The sequence below is a fragment of the Sphaerodactylus townsendi genome, linkage group LG11, assembly GCF_021028975.2.
Source record: "Sphaerodactylus townsendi isolate TG3544 linkage group LG11, MPM_Stown_v2.3, whole genome shotgun sequence".
Classification (NCBI taxonomy): domain Eukaryota; kingdom Metazoa; phylum Chordata; class Lepidosauria; order Squamata; family Sphaerodactylidae; genus Sphaerodactylus; species Sphaerodactylus townsendi.
The window spans coordinates 13423199-13447928 of record NC_059435.1 but is presented as its reverse complement, the minus strand read 5'-3'; the positions used below and the strand labels follow the sequence as shown (position 1 = coordinate 13447928).

The following is a 24730-nucleotide window of genomic DNA, read 5'->3' as shown; positions in this document are numbered from 1 at the left end:
TTACCAGAATGTATATTCCATTTACTGCTATGGTTCCTAAACTATGCATGGTGAATACCTGCCTCCTTACATTGATCAGTTATGTATAAAAACTTTGTTAAGGTATTTCTCCATGCTGATTCATCTGTTATGCTATTTGTGTCCATCTACTTCCATGTGGTCACCACAAACACACACAAATGGTAACCATATAATACCACTGGAGCAGCAGTGGCGTAGGAGGTTAAGAGCTCGTGTATCTAATCTGGAGGAACCGGGTTTGATTCCCAGCTCTGCCGCCTGAGCTGTGGAGGCTTATCTGGGGAATTCAGATTAGCCTGTGCACTCAACCACACCTTTGCAGAGCAAGTTCCACTAAATGTGAACTGGAAAAAAATTCTGTTTGAATGAACTGAAAAGTTTTTTATTGATGAGATAAAACAGTGGTGGTGAACCTTTTGCACTCCAGATGTTATGGACTACAATTCCCATCAGCCCCTGCCAGCATGGCCAATTGGCCATGCTGGCAGGGGCTGATGGGAATTTTAGTTCATAACATCTGGAGTGCAAAAGGTACGCCACCACGGAGATAAAACATTTGCAGAACATGCTAAAAGGCAACAGGTGGACAAAACTCACAGAAAACTATAGGACTGACAATGTTCTACAAACGTTTTCATTGTTTTGTCCAGAAAGGGCCAGTTATAGGTGCCACTGGGGCCTGGTCTTATTTGGCAGAGCATTCTACCAAGCTGGGACCACAGACCAGAAAGCCCTGGTCACCTCTAGGCTGGGTTATTGTAACTCGCTCTACTCTGTCCTGCCTTTGGCTGTGATCCGGAAGCTTAAACTCGTACAAAATGCGGCAGCCAGGCTCCTTACTGGACTGTCAGCCAGGACCGGATTACTCCGGTCCTGTATCATCTTCACTGGCTGCCGATCGAGTTCCAGATCATGTTCAAAGTGTTGGTTTTGACCTTCAAGGCCGTGAGCAGTCTCGGCCCTGCATATCTGAGGGACCGCGTCTCCCCGTGTCACCCTACCAGGTCCCTCCGCTCCTCAGAGGAGTACCTGTTAGAGGTCCTTTTACAGCCCTGGCCCCCATTTGGTGGAACAGGCTTCCTAAGGAAGTTAGGGCCTTGCGAGACCTGCAAGATTTGTGCAGGGCCTGCAAAACAACCCTGTTCACCCAAGCTTTTCCATCTGGCCAGCCGGGTGATGCTGTGTTCCATCTATTGCCTTGGCCTTTCATGGGTGCCGTGGGTGGGTTGTTGCCTTCTTTTATTACTATTTTAATCTGTTGCTCAGTTACTAAATTGTTTATTCGATGTTGTAATTTTCGTTATCTGTTGGTTGTAAGCCGCCCTGAGCCCCTCAGTGGAGGGCAGGCTATAAATGTGAAATATGAATGAATGAATGAATGAATGAATGAATGAATGAATGAATGAATGAATGAATGAATGAATGAATGAATGAATGAATGAATGATCGATCAGGGACAGCTGAACAACTTTTGGGCTTGGGACCACCAGCAGATTGTTGTTTGCTGAGCACAGGGCTCTTTGAAGAATGTGGATACGACAGTCTCAGAACATTAAGAAGATTATTATTATTATTATTATTTATTAAATTTGATATACCGCCCTATCCCAACAGAGGCTCAGGGCGGTGATGATGATGATGATGATGATGATGATGATGATGATGATGATGATGATGATGATGATGATGATGATGATTTTGGATTTATGCCCCACCTTTCCCTCCTGTAAGGAGACTCCAGGCAGCTTATACACTCCTTTTTCTTCCTCTCCCCACAACAGATGCCTTGTGAGGTAGGTGGGGCTGAGAGAGTTCGGAGAGAACTGTGACTAACCCACAGTCACCCAGCAAGAAGGTAGACCTGGGGAAGCAAATCTGGTTCAGCAGATAAGAGTCTGCCGCTCATGTGGAGGAGTGCGGAATCAAACCTGGTTCTCCAGATTAGAGTTTACCTGCTCTTAACCATATACCATGCTGGCTCTCAAAAGCAGTTTCTGTAGTGGACCAATGTGGTGACTCAGTAGAAGGCTGCTCTATGTGTTCACATATCCATTTTATTCCTCAGGCGGGGGCTGCATGCTACCATAAAAATCTGGATGAAGCAGATGGTAGCATTTTCACACCAACCAAGAATGGAAATGAATCCGCCCCGGCTACTCCAGCATTTCCAGTGTCTCCCGAGACTCCTTATGGTGAGTAACATGGGAAGGGAAGAAACTTTTATTGGTGGATGTATTGTCATGGCTGGATTCAACTGGTGGTTGTGCCAGAGTTTATGGTCGCAGCCTGTGGATCTCTGTTCCTAACGCTTCGGCCTCTGAAGATGCCATGCCACAGATGCAGGATAAAATGTTGTGCAGTTCAAGATTCTAATCTGACCACGGGCCATCCACATAGCCCGGAAAACTCACAAGTTTTTTGGGTGGCCTTCTTACTTTATTAAAAAATGTTAATAGTGCTGTAATTATTGGTTTTAAATTTTAGAATATCTATATTTATTGTGCTGTATTTTATACGATGAAAGCTGCCTTGGGCCTGTAGGGGGAAGGGTGGCATACAAATATAATGGATGGATGGATGGATGGATGGATGGATGGATGGATGGATGGATGGATGGATGGATGGATGGATGGATGGATGGATGGATGGATGGATGGATGGATGGATGGATGGATGGATGGATGGATGGATGGATGGATGGATGGATGGATGGATGGATGGATAAAGTAAGTTCATTTTATTTTCTCCTCTTACAGTGAAAACTCCCCTGCATTTTCATCAGCTGACTCCATCTGGACATCAGAGCTGCATCTCGACAGGGATGTATAGGACTAATCATGGTAAGTTTTTTTCATGAGAACAAAATCCAGCCACCGGTGAAAGGTCTCATTTCATATGTTTCCTTATTTACCAATGGAACATTCATCTGTTTGTCATGTCCTAAATCACGGCATCCCGAATCTTTGTTGTATCACTAATATTTGTTTATTTTATTTATTTATTTGGATTTATTTGCCGCCCTCCCCAAAAGGGCTCAGAGCGGCTTACAGTAGTAAAACATAACAGAATAAAACAATTATTCTGTTGCGATAAACAATTAAAGCACTGTATTGTCAAAGGCTTTCACAGCCGGAATCACGGGGGTGCTGTGTGGTTTCTGGGCTGTATGGCCATGTTCCCGCAGCATTCTCTCCTGACGTATTGCCTGCATCTGTATTCAGAGGATCCTCTGAAGATGCCAGCCACAGATGCAGGCGAAACGTCAGGAGAGAATGCTGCTAGAACACGGCCATACAGCCCGGAAACCACACAGCACCCCAATTAAAACACCTACTAATAATTAAACGTTTTGCCGTTGTTTGCCTCAGCCTCGTGACCCTGCTGTTTCTTGGAGGTCCCCCTAAATATTAGCTAGGATCAGGACTGACCGAGACTGTCACCCAGCAAGCTTCCATGGAGCGAGTGGGGACTCGAACCTGGTTCTAGTCCGACACATTAACCTGCAGTATAATAGAGAATTTACATCCCCTTGCCGCTTAATTTGACCGGGATCCTCAGGCGCATGTTTCCACGTGTGCTTTGAGGCCAGCTGGTTTCCTTTCCAAATTCAGTTTCCCATGTCGCAGCAGGGAAGGCAACTTCCTAAGGCTGCAATGGAAAGGAGAGCCTAAGCCCTGAACTGGGTGGATACGCACAGATGCATATAACAGAATCCTCATGAGCCTTTTCAAGCAGCAAAAGCCAATTCTGAAGGGTCCTTATGCTCACAAAGGTGGAAGCCTTCAGACTAGTTAAGAATAGGCTCTTGGATTTTGATTTTCATAATTTGACTCGTGCTGCCAAGACAACCTGTTCTCCGACTACATTATTAATCCCATGCGAGCGAGGAATTAGGGCAGCATATCTTCGTTTGCTGATTAATCCCACCCAGAGGATAGCCTTGGCTACTGCAAGATGTAATGTGCTGCCATCAGCTCTGCTGGAGGGAAGATTTTATGAATACATGGAACGCTCTAAAAAGAGTTTGTTCTAAGTGTGGATAGGACTCAATGGGTTGAAACGCTTTGGACCATCTCTTTTGTTTCTATGCCCTAAATACAATAAGATACGCATGAAATACATGAATCCCATTTTCTTGCAATGTTCTCAGTGGCATGAGTGTTATAAGATACCCAGTCTCCTGAACAGCTCTGATGTGCTCTTTTGTGAAACTGTTGCAAATTTTATACTGGAAATTAGTAATTTTAACTGTATTTCTTAACCTTGTTTTGTTTTAAAATGTTGTCCTGTTTTATATGCCAATAAAGGCTTGTGTTGTTGTATAATTCTGAAGGGTCAGCAATGAAGCAGGGGATGCTGGGTGAGGGTTTAGCCCATTCCTTGGCATCATTAACCCCTCCTCAAATCCCAGCCTCCTCCATTGAGACTTCTCCGCAGCGCAGATCCATGTAGGAGGCGGAAGTGACTTTTGAGCAGGCAGGAAACCGGCTTCATTGTTCTTCCGAAAGCATCTTGCTAAAAAGTGCAACTGGGGTCATGTTACATACATCTGTGCGCAACATTTAGTTTGAGCCTCAGAATTCATGGTGTGCGCTCGGAACGCACAACAGATGACTGGTTGTTGTGGGCTCTCTGGGCTGTGTTGCTGGTTTTTGCTCCTGACCTAGCAGATGACCTTGTCGGATCCCAGTGTATAAACTTGCCTGTGGATAAACTGCCTATGATAGTTTTAAAAATGCTGCTTAAAATAGTAGATATAGTGCAGCGCTTACAGAATAGGAAACAGTAATAATTTAGTAAAGTGTCATCGAGTTGCAGTGGACTTTCAGCAAACCTGTAGAGAGTTCAAGACAAAAAGTGAACAGAGGTGGTTTGTCATTGCCTGCTTCGGCTAAACAATCTTAGACTTCCTTGGTGATCTCGTATCTAAATACAAACCAGAGCTGACTAGCTTCTGAGGCCTGAGAAAGTGGGGCTGGCTGGGGCCAGTGTCGGAAACATACAGGAAAACATTAAAAGATCAAATTGTATCACTCAGGCCTCTTTCGCACATGTAGAATAATGCACTTTCAATCCACTTTCACAATTGTTTGCAAGTGGTTTTTGATATTCCGCACAGTAAAATCCAGCTGCAGAGTTCACTGAGAGTGGATTGAAAATGCATCATTCTGCATGTGGAGAAGGGATCTCAGTTCTGCTAGGAATAAAAGGCCCATTATGGAATGCTTACCTTGAGGTTCCTCTCTGCACATTGGGCTTGTAATGGGCTCTCCTTCCATTTCTCTGTTTACACACGAGGAGGCACTTCTGCCACAGAGCTTTTCTGCAGAGAACTCTCCTGGGCCTAGTTCCGTTAACTCCACCTATCAACTAATCCTTAAAGGCACAGATCTCATTACACCCAGTAGTTAAGATTTGCTGGCTTAGCTTTTTAAACTGCATTTATATGGGTATTACTGTTCCAAAAATAATCCCCCCCAGATGAGAGAGGCAAAGGAATTTCCTGTACTACAGGCTGCTAAAGAAGACAATTCTACATCTGATATTCACTCCCCCTCCCTCCCTCCCTTCCCACCCCCACACACTTCTTGCTGCTGCTGCCGCCGCTGCTAGAGGTCCGAGAAGCTTGTTATTTCCAAGCTGTCTCTGTTATTATTATATTAATATATCAATATAAGGTTTAGAGGTTGGTGTGTTTTGGCTGTTCCTGTATGAGTGAGCTTCTTTTCTGTTACTTGAAGCAGCTGGCAACATGGATGGCAGTGTGAGGGAGTGGGAAGGCTAACCATGGGTGGAGGGAAGATGTTCAGGGCAAAGCAGTGCCATCTGACAAATCTGCCCTGCTCTGGCTGCAAAGCAAATTAAAATCGTTCTAGAGGTGGTCTTGCTTACCACGTAGAGAATGGAAAGTGACAGTGGGGCTTTAGGAAATACAGCTGTCAAGAAATCTTGCCTCAGTGGACATTTGCCCCAATTGCGCAATTTGCCCTTGTGCATAATTGGCCGAAGATATGCAGTCCCTGGCACTAGGCGTAATTCCTCATTGACTCGACCGTAATAGTGATAACTCCATTAGCCCTTAGTAAAAGAGAGGGCAGTCTCGTAAGAAGGGGCACCATTGGCAGGGGCTGCTGTAGTGAAGGCCCAAGCCTCCTTTGTTTAGTCTTCTGATTCAATACATAAATTATCTTCAAGTATCAGGAAGCCAATCTTGGATGGAGCATGTGGCGGCACACTCTTAAGGTGTCTGCTTATGATAAACAAGTAAAGGAGTCTAAAAAAATGAATAAAGAGCGAACAAGCATGTCTTGTATATTGATGAAAGTGGGTGGTTACAGGACCTTGAGAGCTATTGGTGATAAGAGAGAAAGACAGAGCAGCAGCTCACTCCTTGCCAGCCGCAGCACCGGCCTCCACCTGGGAATTTTCCACAATATCGTGTGTATTTGCATAACTTATCAAGTATTTTCCTTGCTGCTTGATAAATGTGAGGCCATCTGGCTCCTTTTCTTGCTTCTGAGCAGATGCTGCCATTCGATATTTTCCCTGTGTTTATGGAATTTCAGTAAATGAGTAGATTGAAACTCCAGGAAGGGAGAAACGGTAGATTGAAAAAAACAACACCTTTGCGCATGCACTGATTACTTTAATTCTTTTGATAAGCTTTTGTTTTAGGGGAAATATCAAACTAGCTCTTACATTACTTCTATACTCGGGTGCTCATTTCTTCAAATTAAAAACCTGCCTTCCCTCCACCTCAGGAAGTAACAGTGTGTGAAGCAAGATTGGCGTCCCACGGGTGAACCGGAAAGTGTTTGGGAATGGAGTTGAGACAGATCTGGAGGAATCACGGGCAGAGACGGGGCAAAAGATTTGATTTGATTTGTTATTTAATTTATATATTGCCTTCCCCCAAAGGGCTCAGGGCGGTGCACATCATAATACATCAACAATACATGATAATACAACAAAAGTAAACAGTAATAATATCAAGTGCACAAGCCCCACATGAGATGTCTTTTAGAAAATGGAAGTCCAACTTAACTGATGAAGAATACTAGAGAGAACACAAATGGTGGCAAAAGAGAAGCAAGTTAGCTGTAAGGGAGGCAAAAAAGGATTATGAGGAACGCATAGCTGCGAACATCAAGACCAGCAACAAACAGTTCTTCAAATACATCAAAAGCAAGAAGCCAGCTAGGGAAGCGGTAGGCCCGTTAGATGACGCAGGAACAAAAGGTGTGCTAAAAGATGACAGGGAGATTGCAGAGAAGCTGAATGAATTCTTTGCATCTGTCTTCATCCAAGAGGAGGTGAGGAAAATTCCTGAACCTGAACCAAGCTTCTTAGGAGGTGAATCCGAGGAACTAGCGAAGATAGTGGTAGACAAGGAAGAAGTATTGCATCTGGCCCTTGTAATAATCCATCTGTTGGGGTTCAGTTAATAGTTCAAGATATTTGGCTATGTGCCCCTGTTCTGGTACTATTCCGACGACATAATATTTCATACAACAGCAACATAATAATAACATAGGCATAATAGCATAAGATTCCAAACAATATAACAATAATACAATAACAATATTGAGATAATGTCCTAGCAATGATTAATACAGTAACCTAAATCCAGTGGTGGGAGTCAGCTGGTTCGCACCACTTCGGCAGAACCGGTTGTTAAAAGGGTGCTTGTAAACAACCAGTTGTTAAATGATTCGAATCCCACCACCAGAACTGGTTGTTAAATGATTTGAATCCCACCACTGCCTAAATCCACAATAAACATCGTTCCCTAGAAATAAATCAAATCAACCAAAGATAGAGCTTTCAGTGGAGTCTTTTTACTATCCCCCCCCCCACACACACACACACATCTCTTGCTGTTGGCTGCCAGATGGAGCCTCCCGGGTGAAAGACACCAGAGGCCACCAGATACGCACACCGCTCAGCTACGTGAGATGTCTTCCTCTGGTTTAAAGACACTTCCACCAATGGAAGAAGCTCCAAAAGCTGGATGAAGGTTTAAAATGTGGTCGAGTGGAATGGTCGGGTCCAAGCCAACAATCTGTGGCGTTAAGTCAAGTGAAAACTTTTACAATACACAGCGACGCAGAGGATTTAGTACCTGTGTTTCAATATCACCAAAGTCCCGTTTGAAAAATTCCTAGTTGTGTACCCTAAATGACAAAAAGATCATAAAGGCCAAAAAAATTCAAAGTACCAACAATGGTGGATTATTTAAATCTACTGTGCCAGGTATTTTCCGGGAGCCAAACCTCCTCAGTTCGTGTCAGTACTTAATATGGAGAGACGGCATGGTGTAGTGGTCAAGAGTGGTGATGGAGAGCCAGATTTAATTCCCCACTCTTCCGCATGAGCAGTGGAGTCTAATCCGGTGGATCAGGTTTGTTTCCCCGCTCCTGCACATGAACCCTCCTGCTGGGTGATCTTGGGCCAATCACAGTTCTCGGAGAACTTTCTCAGCCTCACCTGCTTCACAAGGTGTCTATTCTGGGGAGAGGAAGGGAAGGAGTTTGTGAGCCACTTTGAGACTCCTTACTGGACAGAAGGCTGGGGTATAAATCCAAATTCTTCTTCTTACATTCAGTCAAGTAAATGTAATGACAGTTCTAATAACAGACCAGTATGATGATAAATAATAATAAAAGTGGATTGTAATAACCAACTGGTGTACTGGGAGGTTCAGGTTTGAATCTTTGTTCTGCCATCGATCTGTCTCATAATGGTTATCAACATTATTCCACTGTACTGGCTCTGCCTTCTTTTTGTGTAAAGCAATTAAAGCTCGCTGAGCTGTTTGATACTTAACTTAAGGTTACCTGGGAGGGTAACCTGATGCAAATAGGGGCACCTGGGAGTCCTGTAGAAAAGAAAGTTTTGACAGGGGAACTTTTTCTAACTTCTCTGTTGTTAAGTGAAGCCTACCTATGTTTCACATTCTACGCAGGTGTTAACGGTATAGGACAGGAGTGGCCAACCTATGGCGCGCCAGATGTTCATGGAACTACAATTCCCATCAGCCTCTGCCAGCATGGTCAGATGGGAATTGTAGTCCATGAACATCGGGAGCGCCATAGGTTGGCCCCCCCAGTATAGGATCAGCGCCCTCCTTTGCTTCAGACAAATATTAACCACTGTGGAATGCACACTTTGGCGGAATTCAGAATAAAATGCTGTACCTTGGTCCGTTTTATTACTCAGCTTAAAAGGCTTAACCATTGACTCCAGGGCAAACATATTTCTGATGTTAGTCTCTGCTAATGAGTTATATTTTAGGTATCTTATCTCTTGCGCCATTGGCCAAGTTTGAAGCTTATTAGGAACAAAGGCTGCATCAATGGATTTTCCGGCCATTGTGGGCTTTTCGTGGGCAGCAGATTTCACCATTCGGTTACTGTATATACTGGCGTATAAGACTACTTTTGAACCCTGGGAAATCATCTGTAAAGTCTGGGGTTGTCTTATACGCCGGGTACTCTTATATGGCGAATATATCCCAAACTCTGGAAATTTTAACTGGAAAAGTGGGGGGGGGGGGTCGTCTTATACTCCCAGTCGTCTTATATGCTGGTATATACGGTAATTGTCAGGCAATCTCTGAACTGCTGAAATCTTCACAGTGTGGGTGATATTATTTTTAAAGTGTATCATCAGAGTTCTGAAATCTGTCTGGCTTTGATGCCTTTCAGGTAGGGCACAAAAGTCCAGTAAAAATTATAAACAGGAAGAAATACCGTATATACTCGTGTATAAGTCGACCCGCATATAAGTTGAGGCACTTAATTTTACCACAAAAAGCTGGGAAAACTTATTGACTCGCGTATAAGTCGAGGGTGGGAAATACAGCAGCTGCTGGTAAATTGCAAAAATAAAAATAGATACCAATAAAATTACATCAATTGAGGCATCAGTAGGTTAAATGTTTTTGAATAGTTATTTCGAAGAAAAACAGTAAACTGGCTCTGTAAATGGAAAAGAGGGTCAACAAGAACAATATGGTATCAACAATAACTTTAAAAGTACAAAAACCTTAGCTCAGTCAGCAACCAAGCTAAAACACAAGAGTTAAAATCCTTCAAAACTGGATTCCTCATCATCATCTGTATGTCCAAATGTAACTCAACTTAGATTTTAAGAGGGATATTATCAGAAATGGAAAATCTACTATTAGCTTCCATTGTAAACAATGGGGGAGGGGGCATCCCTTTGGGGATCAATAACTTTGGACCCCCTGAACCAAACTTTACCAAACTTGGCTGGTATCATCAGGAGTGTCTTCTGAGGGTACCCTGAAATTTTGGTGCCGCTAGCACAAAAACTGCGCCCCCTGCTGGCCGGCAAAGTAAAAACACAAAAAAAATTTTAGTGACCCGCATATAAGTCAAGGGGAGCTTTTTCAGCATTAAAAATGTGCTGAAAAATTCGACTTATACATGAGTATATACGGTAATTGAAAATACATGGCTGGTTCCGAGAAGTCTTGTCTTAGAAGCCCATGTGAGCCGCACCTTCTTGGGCCCTTGAAGGATCGTTGAAGGATGCCATGACTTTGGGCTGGTCACATTGTCTCCACCTAACCACCCTAGCAGATTTGTTGTGAGGATAAAATTGAGGAGAAGGGAGGCTGAAGTTAATTCCCTTTGGATCCCCGTTAGGAATTAGGAAGACAGGCCACAAATCAAGTTAATAAAATAACTCCCGCCGAGCATTCCGGTCTTGGCTTACTTGCTGTCCAGCTTCCAGACTATCATTCCACAGAGTGTCTGTGCACTTGCCTTCAGTCTGTTCCTGGCACTCATTCTGGCTCATAATTATGCGCAGAGATGGCCAAGACATTTTGGAGCCTGCGGAAATTCCAAACAGCCTTCTTCTGCTAGTGAGAAGATAGCAATAAACTCCAAAGGGTGTGTGTTTTTGCTGTCTTTACCTCCAAATTTGCTTTCTTGGACAGACCCCTTCACTCTACTTTAGTGTAAGACCCAAACTATGTATGATGACATTGCTGTGGCTGCCATTTTAAAGTCATTTAAAAGGCTACAGAGTGACACTTTAGTTCAATGGTTCCCTTGGGGGATTACCTAGGGAGGATTACCGGTGGGATTACCTAGGGAGGCACTAAGAGCCAAGAAGGCAGTAGGAGGGCACTGGAGGTGGACCCCGTCCAGTGTGGTGTTCACTTATTTACAATAGATTAAGTTTTGGAACCAATTCTGGCAAATCTGGTGGAAACTATCACCATTTTTTTTCTGGCTTCGAAAAACTGATTTCATTGGATCAAGTGCATTATTTTTGTAGAACAAATTAAACTAAAAAGTTTTAATTGGATTTCGATTAGATGTGCAATTAATTGTTCCTGTTTTTAATTGTATTGTCATTATCTTTCTTAGTGAGTCATGCAAACCACGGGTTTGAATATTGTTTTTAATAGGGTAGGTGGCATTGGGGGTCAACTTATGGAATCAAGGGGTCAGCAGCCCCAAAAACTTTGGGGACCATTCTTCTAGTTGCTCCCTACACACCTTATCAAGTGCTGAAATGACCAGGAGGGTCCCTCCCCCTTCCTCAGGATGGGTGGGTCTTGACCAGATGATGGACCCTTCTCCCTTCCTCCTCTTTCCCCCCAGGGTGGGCGGGCTTCGACCACATGATGGGCCCCCTCCCTACCCTTCCCCCCAGGGGGGGCAGGCCTCGACCACATGATGGGCCCCCTCCCTACCCTTCCCCCCAGGGTGGGCGGGCCTCGACCACATGATGGGCCCCCTCCCTACCCTTCCCCCCAGGGTGGGCGGGCCTCGACCACATGATGGGCCCCCTCCTTACCCTTCCCCCCAGGGTGGGCGGGGCCCCCCCTACCCTTCCCCCCAGGGTGGGTGGGCCTCGACCAGATGATGGGCCCCCTCCCTACCCTTCCTCCCAGGGTGGGCGGGCCTCGACAAGATGATGGGCCCCTTCCCTACCTTTCCCCCCATGGTGGGCGGGCCTCGACCAGATGATGGGCCCCCTCCCTACCCTTCCCCCCAGGGTGGGCAGACCTCGACCACATGATGGGCCCCCTCCCTACCCTTCCCCCCAGGGTGGGCGGGCCTCGACCAGATGATGGGCCCCCTCCCTACCTTTCCCCCCAGGGTGGGCGTGCCTCGACCAGATGATGGGCCCCCTCCCTACCCTTCCTCCCAGGGTGGGTGGGCCATGGCCAGATGACAGGCCCCCTTCCCCTCTCAACCCTGTGAGAATGAAGCCAGAAGAAACACCTTGGGCCGGACGATGGCTCAGAGGTGTAGCTTATGCTGGGCATGCAGAATGTCCAAGGTTCAACCCCCAGTATCTCCAGCAAAAACGTGGAGTGGGGAGTGGAGGAATGGAACAACAATGGTGCAAAGTACGCTGTCCTGTCTAGTTTGTCCCTAAAGCTGAAAATACAGACAACATTCAGGATATCCTTGCGTGCTCGTAATGCTTTTCTAACCAAAGTTCACTGCCTGAGCTCTTTATTTGCTGTGGTCTTTCCCAACGTGTGGCACTTTCTCTGCATTTTCTCTGCAACGACCTGCCTTTTAGTGGTTTTCAAGCAGAGTTTCTGGCTAACGATATATGAGAAACGCCGAAATTCAGTTGTTCCGTAAGACACGTGAGTAACAGTTCAGAATTAACCTTACTGCTTGCAGCTTGTGGCCGGCTGCACAGGGTGCTTCAGTATTTACGTTTTGTGCATTTTACATGCACGAACATGAGACAGTGTGCTCAAACAGGTGTACGGACACTCTGGTTTAAAGTCCTTTATATCAGAGGGTTTAAGTAGGGAACTGCAGGAGCTTCAGATTTCAGGGAACTACATTCTATCAGTTTTACCAGCATGGCCAATTGGCCATGCTGACAGAGGCTGATGGGAATTGTAGTTCCTGAACATCTGGAGAGCCACAGGTTCCCTACCCCTGAAGTAGGGTGACTCCACAAAGGATTTGACTGTGAATGTCTAGAGATCGAGGGAGCAGGAGTTAAAACCTTCATAATAAGAACTGCGGCAACTTGGAATAATCTTTTTTTTTTAAGTCTCTTCAAAAGGCAAAACATGGACAGCAATTTACTAGGCACAGGTAATGGAAATCTAGGACTCTCCTTGCCAAGTCGGGACTTTATGTGGAATCTGTTGTGCTCTTCCTATTATCTCTCATTTCCGGTGCGGCTCTATGTGGGCCAGAAGCCAACAGGCTCCTTGGCTTATCTAACAGGACACGGGGCCAAACTTCCTGATGTTGGCCTCTTGTTATTGGGCGTGTTGGTAACCGTTTGATTCGCTTGCTGCCGGTGGCATGCCCCGCCTTCATTGACAAAAACATGTTTTTCTGACTGCTACAATCTGTGCAAGTTCGGTCAAGCCAGATGTTTGCATTTCTGCATACCAAAATGTATTGTCACCATTGTCGGTGAAAACGGCTTAGAAGAGAATCTCAGGTGCAGCCTGAGTGCATCAGCAGCGGAAGCTGGTGTGCTCTGAGTCAGACCATTTGCCAGTCAAGATCAGTGTTGTCTTCTCTGACTGGCAGCTGCTGTCCAGGTGTCAGTGGTAGAAGATGTCTTTCATATCACATACTTTTTGGCTGGAAATGTTGAGGATGGGTCTTGTCGCTTTTTGCATGTAAAGCAGATCATCACTGAACCACAGTTCCTTGCCACTATTTGGGGAGAATATTTACAAGAGAAATATTTTTGTGAGAATTGTCTTGGCATATGCCTAGACCAGTGGTGGCGAACCTATGGCACAGGTGCCAGAGGTGGCACTCAGAGCCCTCTCTGTGGGCACGCACGCGCAAACAGTGTCTCCCCTCCCCCCCCCCACACACATCTAGGCTGGTCTGGGCTGCTGGGCTCGATTATTAGCATTAAACCTAAGACCTAGTTTTGGGGAAGCAGTGTAGGTTACCCTGTTAAGCACTGTTAAACCCCACTGATTTTCATGCGAAGAACTAAAGCACGATCCTTTACCTGGGAGTAAGCTCGGTTGCTGGCAATGGGGCTTGCTTCTGAGTAAACCCTCGAGGGTCATGATTCACCCATTGGAAGAGTTACATGGTTGCTTCAAAGCAAAGCCACCGACTACCACCAAGCTTACTCCCGAGAAATGCACGTCTCAGAGCCAACCATTTTTTCTAAACTAAAACCTCAGTATTCAGTGTTGGCACTTTGCAATAAATAAGTGGGTTTTGGGTTGCAATTTGGGCACTCGGTCTCAAAAAGGTTCGCTATCACTGGCCTAGACCTTTTTTTAAAGCTAGTTCACTCGCAAGAATCACTTAATCTTCCCATTGAAATGCTAGTGTTTATTTATTTACTTGATTGATTTATATCTCGCCTTTTTCCCCCTTGAGGATCAAAAGTAGCTTACATCGTCCTTCCCCATTTTGTCCTCACAGCAACCTTGCGATGTAGGTTGGGCTCACGGCCTGTGGCTGATCCAAGCTTTCTTAGCTTTGTATTTTGAAAAGGCAGATTTACCATGGATTTGGGGTAACTGGAAGGAAGAGATCTAGATGGATTTAAGTTGTCTGTATGATTGCATGAGACACAGTGAGAGATTTCTGGTGGCTTTTTCAGTCTCCTGCCCCCATAAAGGAAAGATGGGGAAATTATAAGCGTTTCTTCTCCCATTCTGGCACTGTAAACCTCTCTTCCATTTTTCTTAGCATCCCTGCCCACTTGTAGAAATGTGCTTCTTCCCTGATGGGAAAAAGAATAAAGGATATAAAGGGATGGGGTTGCTGGCTTTCTCACTGCCTCGGCTCTGGAGGGTTCACCCCAGGTTTTCCAGATGCCACCTCTGGCAACTTACCTGCAGCTTGTCTGCCTTTGCAGTTACCACCTGTGTAGTCTTGTTGTTGTTTCCTAGTCTCCAGGAAAACAAAACCTGTCCACCAATGGTGAGTGGAATATATCGAGCATTCCTTGGAGCGGCACCTAGTTTCCAACACGTAGTGGAAATTCAGAATTTGGCACCAAGAGAGCAGCTATTTTTTTCCCAATGGGAGAGTCCCATGTGGTTCGGGAAGAACAAGACGGCTCTTTGTCGTCCCCCTCTCTGGGGCTGATAAAGGCCCGCTTGTCTTGTGCGAATTGAGGTCCCTTTGTGTCAGACTCCAGTTCAAATGTTCTTTGGCTTCCATGCTGCCCTTGCCAGGGATTTGAGCTCGCGGCTCTCACAAAAGATTCTTCTTGTATGCGTGCCGCAGGCGCCTTCCTGCCCATAGAGACGCAGAGCCGGAGCGGGCTATTCGGAGGTCAGCTGAGCAAAGCTGCTCTGGGTGCAAGTACTGGAGGCCAAATCGCTCATTAAAACCCCAAATTCGTCCACACAGAGAAAGCTAGCTTTTTTCCTCCTAACTGAACTGCAGCCGGGGGGGGATTCTTTGAGCCTCCCCGAGGTGCATATTCCACAAGCCGAAAGCACCCCCGACACAAGACGCTCTCCCAAAGTGCCGGGAAACACAGCACACCTGGGAGGCCACCTTCTCTTAGCCACAGTGAGCAGCTAGGACAGGGGTGCCCAGCCAGCATCATGGGTACACCCACAAAATATCTGCCACAGCTTTCCTTCGGTCACACAGTGAAGACCCTTATGATATGGTGGTGGCTTCTGCCAACTAATGCGCCCCCCACATGACCCAGCCAAATGGCACTTGGGTCAAATGGAAACCCCCCCCCCCCCCATATATGCCATTGTTCCCATTGCCGTTGTTGGCTTTAAAAACATATGTGATCCAATCAGATATTTGCTACTTCTGTGTTTAGCTTTGCCCTGGGAGACTTCTGCTTCAGATTTAAAACATATGTTGGAAACGGGTCCAGAAATCTTTCATCCATTTTCATGATCCTCTGTTTTCTTCCTGAACTCTGTGGTTTTTAGATGTATTTCTTAAAATGGTGTTCCTGCAAGCTTGTATATGCTTTCTTTTCTTGAGAGGGTCACTTCTGGGCGGTGGTTTGGATTTGCAAACTATGTGTCGTCTCAAGAATCCACTTCCCTTTCTTTGCATTAAGCATACCTCTTTACTTAATCCTCACTCACTCTCCTCTACATTTGTGCATTTTATGTTGCCTTGTATATATTGGTTTTATCTCTCTTTCACGTTAAGTCTTGCTTGATTTATAAGGATTGCTGAAGTAAATGCTCACTGAAAGATGGCGTCAGATTCCTTGGGTAATGTATTAAGAGGAATGAGGACGGAATATGTTGTGACAGGCAAGATGTAGCTTCAGAATTTCCATATATTGAGAAGTTAATATTCATCCCTTGAATCTCACATAGAATATTTATTTATTCACAAAATGGATCCTGCTGTTCTGCTGTACAAATGGGGTTGCTAGCCTCCAGGTGGCATTTGGAGACCCCCTGCTATTTCAATATATTTCCAGATGACCAAGATTAGTTCTTCCTCCTCCTCCTCCTCCTCCTCCTTTGAACAGATCCATGGGATTCTGCCCAGTGCATAGTTTGGGGCACTGTAAGGCCCCTTCCGCACACGCAAAATAATGTGTTTTCAAACCACTTTCACAACTGTTTGCAAGTGGATTTTGCCATTCCGCACAGCTTCAAAGAGCACTGAAAGCAGTTTGAAAGTGCATTATTCTGCATGTGCGGAATGAGCCTAAGTGAAGAGTTCCTTAACATTCCTTGGTGTTTGCAGAAAGTTTCTCAAAGGTTCGGTAAACTTTTGTTGACTTTATTCATTGGGGCATCTCACATTCTGATTATACCCTGTTCAGGATAAAGATTTGTGAATACATCCGCCATTTTCCGGACAGCCTTTGTTCTAGAATGCTCCCCTCTTGGTTTCCTAGTGCCTTGGGGATAGAACTAGGTAGGCCAGGGCCAATTGGCCATGCCAGCAGGGGCTAATGGGAATTGTAGTCCATGAACAACTGAGGCACCACAGTTGGACACTGCTGAGGTAGGCACTAGGACCCCAGCGGAGCATTCCTAGGAACAAAAGATGGTTCTAGGGATCATGGTGGTGACTCTTATATCGATCAGATAAGCAGAGGACTATAATTCTCCATCAGCCCTCTTCTGCTAGCATTGGCCATGCTGGCAGGGGCTGATGGGGAATGTGTAGTCCATAACATCTGGAGGTGCCAAAGGTTCGGCCACCATCACTGGTCTAGGGAAATGGTGTGGATGTAACCGTGCATATACTCGGCCTATGTAAGCATCGCACTTTCTTTAACGCAGGAAAATCTTTAACAAAAGCCGGGGTCAGCCTTTATAGGCCGGGCACTCCCATCCCCTGCCTCGACTTTTGCCAGCAATCGCTTCTTAGCTTCCAAGGCTCTTTCCTGCTTGCTGTGCTGCTCAGTTGCCTCGTTCACTGCCCGCCACAGCCACCGGCCCCACACATCCCCCCCCCCTCGCTCAGGCTGGCTCCCAGGTTGCCCTTCAGGCAGTCAGCCTGAGCTCTCTTGTCTATGATTTTTTGGTAGGCAGGCAATTCCTCTAAAGACTGCTTTTAAAGGGGAAAGTTTCCCCTTTGCTACAAAGCAATCTTTGGGGAATTGCCCCTTTAAGAAATTCAGAGCCGGAAGAGACTCAAGGGAGATCTCCCCTCTCTCCCCAGCCACAGCCAGGCAGCCTTCCGCAAGAGAGGAGAGCCTCCTAGCTAGCAGCTTCCCATAATGCAGTGACTGCAGGCTGGGGCACCTCGCTTCCATCGGAGGCTGCCTGGCTGGATGGGGAAGAAGGGACATCTCCCTCTCTTCCCCAGCCAGCCAGCCAGCCTCCGGGTGGAAACGCCCGCGGTGCCCGGCCCTCCTCAAGAACAATCTGGCCGGGCCTCCCACCGGAGGCTGGGCAAGGAAGGGCCACTCCGTGGGTGCTGCCGCTTCTGCTCTGTCCCGCCCCCAGGACACAAACAGCCAGCCTCCTACTGAGGCTACAAGGTGGAAGGCCATCCGGGTGCCGCCGGGGCTCTGTCCCGCCTTCTCACGACTATCGGGTTTCCTGCTCTCTCCTGAGGCCTAGAGGCTTTCACACAGGGTGTCGCCGCTGCCTCTGCCACGGGGTAGTCTTATATGGCGAGTATGTGCCGAAATCTATATTTTTTTTAACTGAGAAGTGGGGGGTCAGTCTTATACCCCCCAGTCAGCTCTTGTAACTGGGTATATACGGTATTCACAAATCTCCTGCCATCTTTATCCCAATCAGGGTATAGTTTCCAGTTCATCCCCTCATCCACAAGTAGACAGAGCTGCAGATATTTGTATGGTGGCTGTAAAATGTGCTTAAGGTGTCTGGTAACTCAGTGTGTATCTGTCTGCCTCGGTTCTTTAACTAATATGAAGGAAATGAGAATCGTTGTTAAAAATAGAAGGGAGGAGTGGTGGGGTCTAGCCCATGCTTATCGGTTTTCATCTTTTCTGTCTCTACTTTCGGTGGAATTGTTTGCATTGCTAGAAGAAACATTTGGTTGCTTTCATGCAATGCCTTGTAACTAGGTTTCAATGCAGCGCAAATCTTCGGGACACCGCTTGTTCCTGCTCTCCATTGTTTATGCCATTCTACTTGTGTTTACACTGAACACATTTCCAAGAGCTAGCAGATAACCATGTCTCAAACCTCAGTATATTGTCTACTGACCAGATGTTCATCTTAGGTACACTGTATGATTTCCACTTGCTACAAATCAAAGGCTGCCTCAAAAGACTGACTCCTCTTGAAAAGAAGGTTAAAAAGTCCCAGACATCTTATGGTGACTTCTTATGGCAGAGGCGTCGAACTCATTTGTCATGAGGGCTGGATATGACATAGATGTCACTTGTTCGGTTCCAGGTCCCAGAGATACAAACTTTATAGAAAACACAAAGTCAATTGATGATTGGTTGTGGTGGGCTTTCCAGGCTGTGTGGCCGTGGTCTGGTAGATCTTGTTCCTAACGTTTCGCCTGCATCTGTGGCTGGCATCTTCAGAGGTGAGTCACAGAGAGAAGTGTGTTGCACACTGTGTCCAGATACCAGCCACAGATGCAGGCGAAACGTTAGGAACAAGATCTGCCAGACCATGGCCACACAGCCCGGAAAGCCCACCACAACCAGTTGAGTCTGGCCGTGAAAACCTTTGACAATACATCAATTGATGATATTATTTTTTAATTTAAAATACAAACATTCTTAAGACGATTACGCTCGTACAGTATTGTCTGTTATTTAACAATCCTTGTCACCTCTTGCTGTAAAGTACTGTAGCAACATATTGAGTCAAAGTGCGTGCTGTAACAATTTGGAGTACGCAGCTCAGGCGGGTCTCTGTAAACTGAGTACAGAATACATTGAGTACAGAGAAGAACTGGTCACAATCCTATGTTATCCCAAACACAGACAAAGTTTCAGCAGCAAAAGTCTTAAGATGGGGGTAATCTGGACCAAAATTGGTAAAATATGGTATTGCCAGTTTCAGAAAATTTATCCTTGAGCACAACATCACGCTGCATCCCTGATTCAGCCCCGCGGCATCCGGTGCTCATCAATTATTTCCATCTGGAATTCTTCTTTAACCTCATGGACATCCATAGAAAATAAATTATAGAAAATTCCAAAATCTCTGTGCAGGTTTCCGAGGGCAGAAAACGTTGCTTGGGATTTATTTCTGAGTTCATATCTCCTCCCCCCCCCCCCCCAATACTTCTCTGTGGATATACGATCACTAGACAGAGTTGTCTTGGTGGGAAAGGGCTCCAAACTATCTTCATGAAACGGCTTTTCTCAAATGCTGTTGTAAAACTCTGTCACAACTTTGTTTCAACCCTGCCCCTTTGGGCTGAGATAGTTCAGGTATTCTGGAATCCCTGTACATAATTCACTAAGGCACAGGTGTCAAACTCGCGGCCCTCCAGAAGTTATGGACTACAGTTCCCATCATCCCCTGCCAGCATCATAGTCCACGACATCTGGGGGGCCGCAAGTTTGACACCTGTGCACTAAGGGCTTGGAATGGCTGACAACGAACCCCCAGCCGGAGGGTGCGCAGGACTCCCATTGGTTGGAAGTGCATCCCTCACATTCTAACCACACCCCACCTTCCTTCTCAAGACCTGCAGGCCTTGGGGAGGCAAAATGGGGGGAGAAGCACAAAGGATGCCCCCCACTCCCGTCCCTGTTTCCCACATAACGAGGGGGGGCAGCCCAATCCTCCATTCCGTGCTCAGCTAGGATCAGGGTCTTTTTCCTATTTCCCACACTGCATGGGGCTTGAAAAACAAGGGGGGGTGGACTGCCCTTTCCTGACCCCCCTCCCATCTAGAGCCCATTTTATTTCATCTTAAAATGGACTTTATTGCTATTATCTACCATAAAAGCAAGATCTTCAAGCTATTCATTTTGTAATTCAGGAACAGCCTTCCCTTTCTTATGCATGAAGTCCTGCATTTCACTTTGTAGTTTATAGAAGCATTTTAGTTCAGCTCCGTGACTTAATGATTACACTTCAGTATAGTATGGTACCCCATGTCTTTTCCTCCAGGAGACCGGTTAAATTACCTGTGGTTGTGACTTCTGACTGAAATAAAACCAAGCTTTTATATTCAGTCAACACATTGTCCATCTTCGGTGTTTTGCCGCACAGTTTCTTGGTGCAAAGTGCAGTGATGCAGGTTTGCAGCTACCAATTCTCCCCTGAATTTTGCACCCACTCCAATTCTTCCTCCCTCCGTTGCCAAACACCCCTTTTTGTCCATTTGGCACCTATTTTTTCCAGAGCTCCATCCACGCCCTTGAAAATGTCATCACCTGTAGTTGTGTCTTTCATTGGAACTATTCACAAATTCTTCCATCACGTGCATCTTTACATCAGCTCCACGAAACAAATGTGCAAGCTGTGCTGGAATCAGTAAAATTTGTACTTTCATCTGTTGCTATTGAAAATGCAATAAAAGACTTTTCAGCAAGTCCTTTTCAGCAAGTTGGCTGTTAACGATTGTCAGATAAAACACAGATTTCTTAAAGGCTAAGGAGGCAGGGAGCGAGTCACAACCGAGAAAAACACTCTGCATTCCAACCAGTATGGAAGATGAGCTGGTATCCAATATTCAGGCTGATAAACCACTCTGGAGAACATACAAACTTGCGTAGCATTTGATGTTACTTCGCTTTACCTTGTGTCTGGGATGGAGTGAGTTTGGGTTTCCTTTTCCCCTCCGAGAAAAAGTCAGTGGTCCAGCAGAGATGTGCTCTCACTGTTACATGCAGTCTGTCAACCTCCAGTTTGCATTCTGAAGACCTGCATCTCCATTTCCTGACATCTCTCCTTAACGGGATCAGGTGATATGAAAGGCCTCAGTCTAACATCTATAAGAGCTGCTGCTACTCACAGCAGTCAGTACTGACCTTGAGAGTCCATTGGTCTGATTAGGTGCATGGTGGCGAGACTCTTATATCTAGATGGATCATACTCGCCAGCATGGCTAATTGGCCATGCTGGAAGGGGCTGATGGGAATTGTAGTCCATAACATCTGGAGTGCCAAAGGTTCACCACCACGGCTGTAGGGCAAGGGTGTCAAACATACCGTCCAGGGGCTGGATCAGTGGCTCTCAACCTGGGGGGTCGGGACCCCTTTGGGGGTCGAACGACCCTTTCACAGGGGTCGCCTAAGACTCTCTGCATCAGTGTTCTCCATCTGTAAAATGGATCAATGTTAGGGTTGGGGGTCACCACAACATGAGGAACTGTATTAAAGGGTCACGGCATTAGGAAGGTTGAGAACCACTGGGCTAGATCCATCCCCTTAAGAGAGCTTCTCAGGCCCACAGGCCAGCTAAGACACCTCCCTCCGCTGCTCCTGATCTTTCAGATCCCAACCACAACAGCCAGCAGAACTGGCTTTGGGCGGGGGAGGCAGCAGAACTGCAGGCCTAGGACTAGAGACTACTGGCAGCAGATGTTTCCAGCAGCTGGAATTTGGCTCTCACCTTGCAGGAGGACTGCATTCCAGATGTTATGGACTACAATTCCCATCAGCCCCTGCCAGCATGGCTAATTGGCCATGCTGGAGGAGCCCTTCGGGGATCGGGCGGTATACAAATTAAATAAATAATAATAATAATAATAATAATTCTTCAGCTTCGGGACTGGGGAATGTCCTTCCTCAGCCACCGAGCAATAAATCAAATATCTGTAGTCTGGCAGTCTGTTCTCAATAACTCTGCGCTCAGAGGGAATAAAATAAAAGCCCCCTTGCCGAGCAGCGTAATGAGGGCCCTTTTTGAACGCTGGCTGAGATACTCCCACAGATGATGTAATGGCGCAGCTACTGGGCCAGCAGGTGGATCTGATTAATTTGAACGAGCTGTGTAAATAAAAAGCCAAACCATCCGCCGAGCGGCTTGGAACCCACGCTAAGTATCAGTTACCCAAGTCCAGTTCGCTGTATTTTTAGTTTAATAAGATTCTAAAAAACAAAACAAAAAAACCTGCTAAAGAAAAATGAGATTGCGACTGACTGCAAGGAACAGTGTAATTTCAAACTGCAGTTCTGTCTTTAAAAAATAATGTATCTTCCGAGCGGGGCACAGGCAGCCTAGGAGCAAAAGGAGCCACCTGATTGGCTGTGGGGTCCTGCAATTTGGGCAAGTGATAGTATGATGCAGACCCAGAAGGTCGCCTCCCTTCTGAAGACAATCTGAAGGGCTTTGGGTCTGAATCATTCCTGCTGTTAAGAGCTGGTTTTCTTAACTGAGTGAAAACTAAACACCTCTGAGTGGATAGTTCTGCCACAGGGTATGACAGGAACAATTGGTAACAGTCTGAGAGCCGGGAGAAAGCAATTATACAGTGATTAAGTATACTGGTGGGTTAGGTTTATAGGAGGGCCAAGTGAAATCATATAAACCAAGGTAGGAATTTATTCTAGGTAGAGAAGAGTTCCAGTGTACCAATGGGAGTGGGGTATAGGGATTTGCTTTAGGTTTATGTCAGTGGAGAGTTTTATTTTTTGAAGATTGATCTAGCAGGAGGACTGGTGAGTGAGGGTACTGTGAATAAGTACCTAACCTACAGGGTGTTGTGAGGTTTCCGGGGTGTATGGCTGTGTTCCAGTAGCATTTTCTCCTGACGTTTTGCCTGCATGTGTGGCTAGCATCTTCAGAGGATCTGATGGTAGTAAAGCAAGTGGAGTATATATACCTATGGAATGTCCAGGGTGGGAGAAAGAACCATTTGCATTGGTTAACAAGTGTAAAGGGTGCAATTAGCAAGCTTGATTTGCATGTGTTGAGTTGAATCCTGGCCAATATTCTATAGAGGCCAATATTTGGCTAATCATTATAAAATTCTGGTTAAATATTCACTACCGAAGCTCCAGAAACTCATTGACCCAACTTACCTTGAGTGAACTCCACCATTCAAAATGGTGCACAATAGTTACAGCAAAGATCGGGGAACTGGGTTATGACAGTGACTCCTTCAATATGCTAACCTTTACTGAAACTTTTGCCCTCATTAAAGAGAGGCTGTTCGCAATGGACTATCAACAACTGCAGAGCTTGGCAAATAAATCTTGTTCACCAACAAATATGTCAATTCCTTTCACACAGGGATACCCAGCCTATTATAGTACAGCGCTCACAAATCCCATACACAGGAGAGCCTATATGCTGGCTAGATTTAACATCATGCCATCTCCGCTACATAGAGGAAGACTTAAAGGTTTTCCAAGCGATAAGAGGTTCTTTACCTGTAGCACAGGACAGCTGGATTCCATCCCACACATTCTCCTGAACTGCTTATTATACCAAGAACTCCGATCCAGCCTGCTATCCCAAGCTATAGACCCTATGATTGATTATACTGAATCAGATAAAGTAGTTATGCTTTTAAATTGTCAGGATTTTCATTGTTGCCTTATGGTGGCAAAGTTTTTGTCAGAAGTTTGTAAACTGAATGTATGACAAACGCAAAGTTTTTTACTATTCACTTTTTAACTGGAACTGTATTTTTTATACTATCGTGTATATGCCAATAAAGGCTTATTGAATTGAATTGAGTTGAATCCACCCATTTTAGCATATGGTAAGTAGTAAGTAAAAGGAAAATGTGCAGGGGGCTACACCCCCTCATGTCCCCCTAGATATGCCCCTGGGTATTCCCATAGCTTGGGAAGACATCTAAGGTACTTTTTAAAGCTAATTTTTGAACCATGCAAGCAATAAATGCCTAATCTTCTATTCCAGAGGATTTGAGTTCTCGGGATGTCATTTCTCCTGGTAATAGACCAGAGTTCTTCTCCTGATGAATCACCACTGAATGAGTCTTCCCAGGAGCAACCCAAAAGAACCTCAGGGCTGCAATGTTTTTCCTCCCGGAGTGTGCTTTTGGGGCCAGTTCACTGGCAAATGAATCTCTTTGTGCTTTCCCCTTTCCACTGAGGTGGTCAGCAAGGAGGCTGGCTCCTCCCCCAGGCCTAGGGTTGCCACCATCCAGGTGGTGGCTGGAGAAAATTATCTCCAGGCAACAGCGATCAGTTTGCCCGGAGAAAACAGCTGCTTGGGAAGATGGGACTCTAGGGCACAGGTGTCAAATTCGCAGCCCTCCAGATGTTATGGACTACAGTTCCCATAATCCCCTGCCAGCATCATGCCAGCTGTTCACCATACAGTTCACCAGTTCACCATACAGTTCACCATACAGTTCATACATGCCATACAGTTCACCAT

The 24730-nt window shown here is 45.8% G+C and overlaps 1 protein-coding gene across 6 annotated transcripts in view; it reads left to right on the top strand.

Annotated features, from left to right (window-relative positions):
* TNS3 (tensin 3) overlaps window positions 1–24730 on the top strand; it is a 339136-nt gene that overhangs the window by 264276 nt on the left and 50130 nt on the right. For all 6 annotated transcript variants that reach the window (XM_048511801.1, XM_048511805.1, XM_048511803.1 and 3 more), the window contains 2 exons: window positions 2087–2213; window positions 2778–2861. In XM_048511801.1, the coding sequence (XP_048367758.1) occupies window positions 2087–2213; window positions 2778–2861 (211 nt within the window). The remainder of the gene's footprint in view (window positions 1–2086; window positions 2214–2777; window positions 2862–24730) is intronic.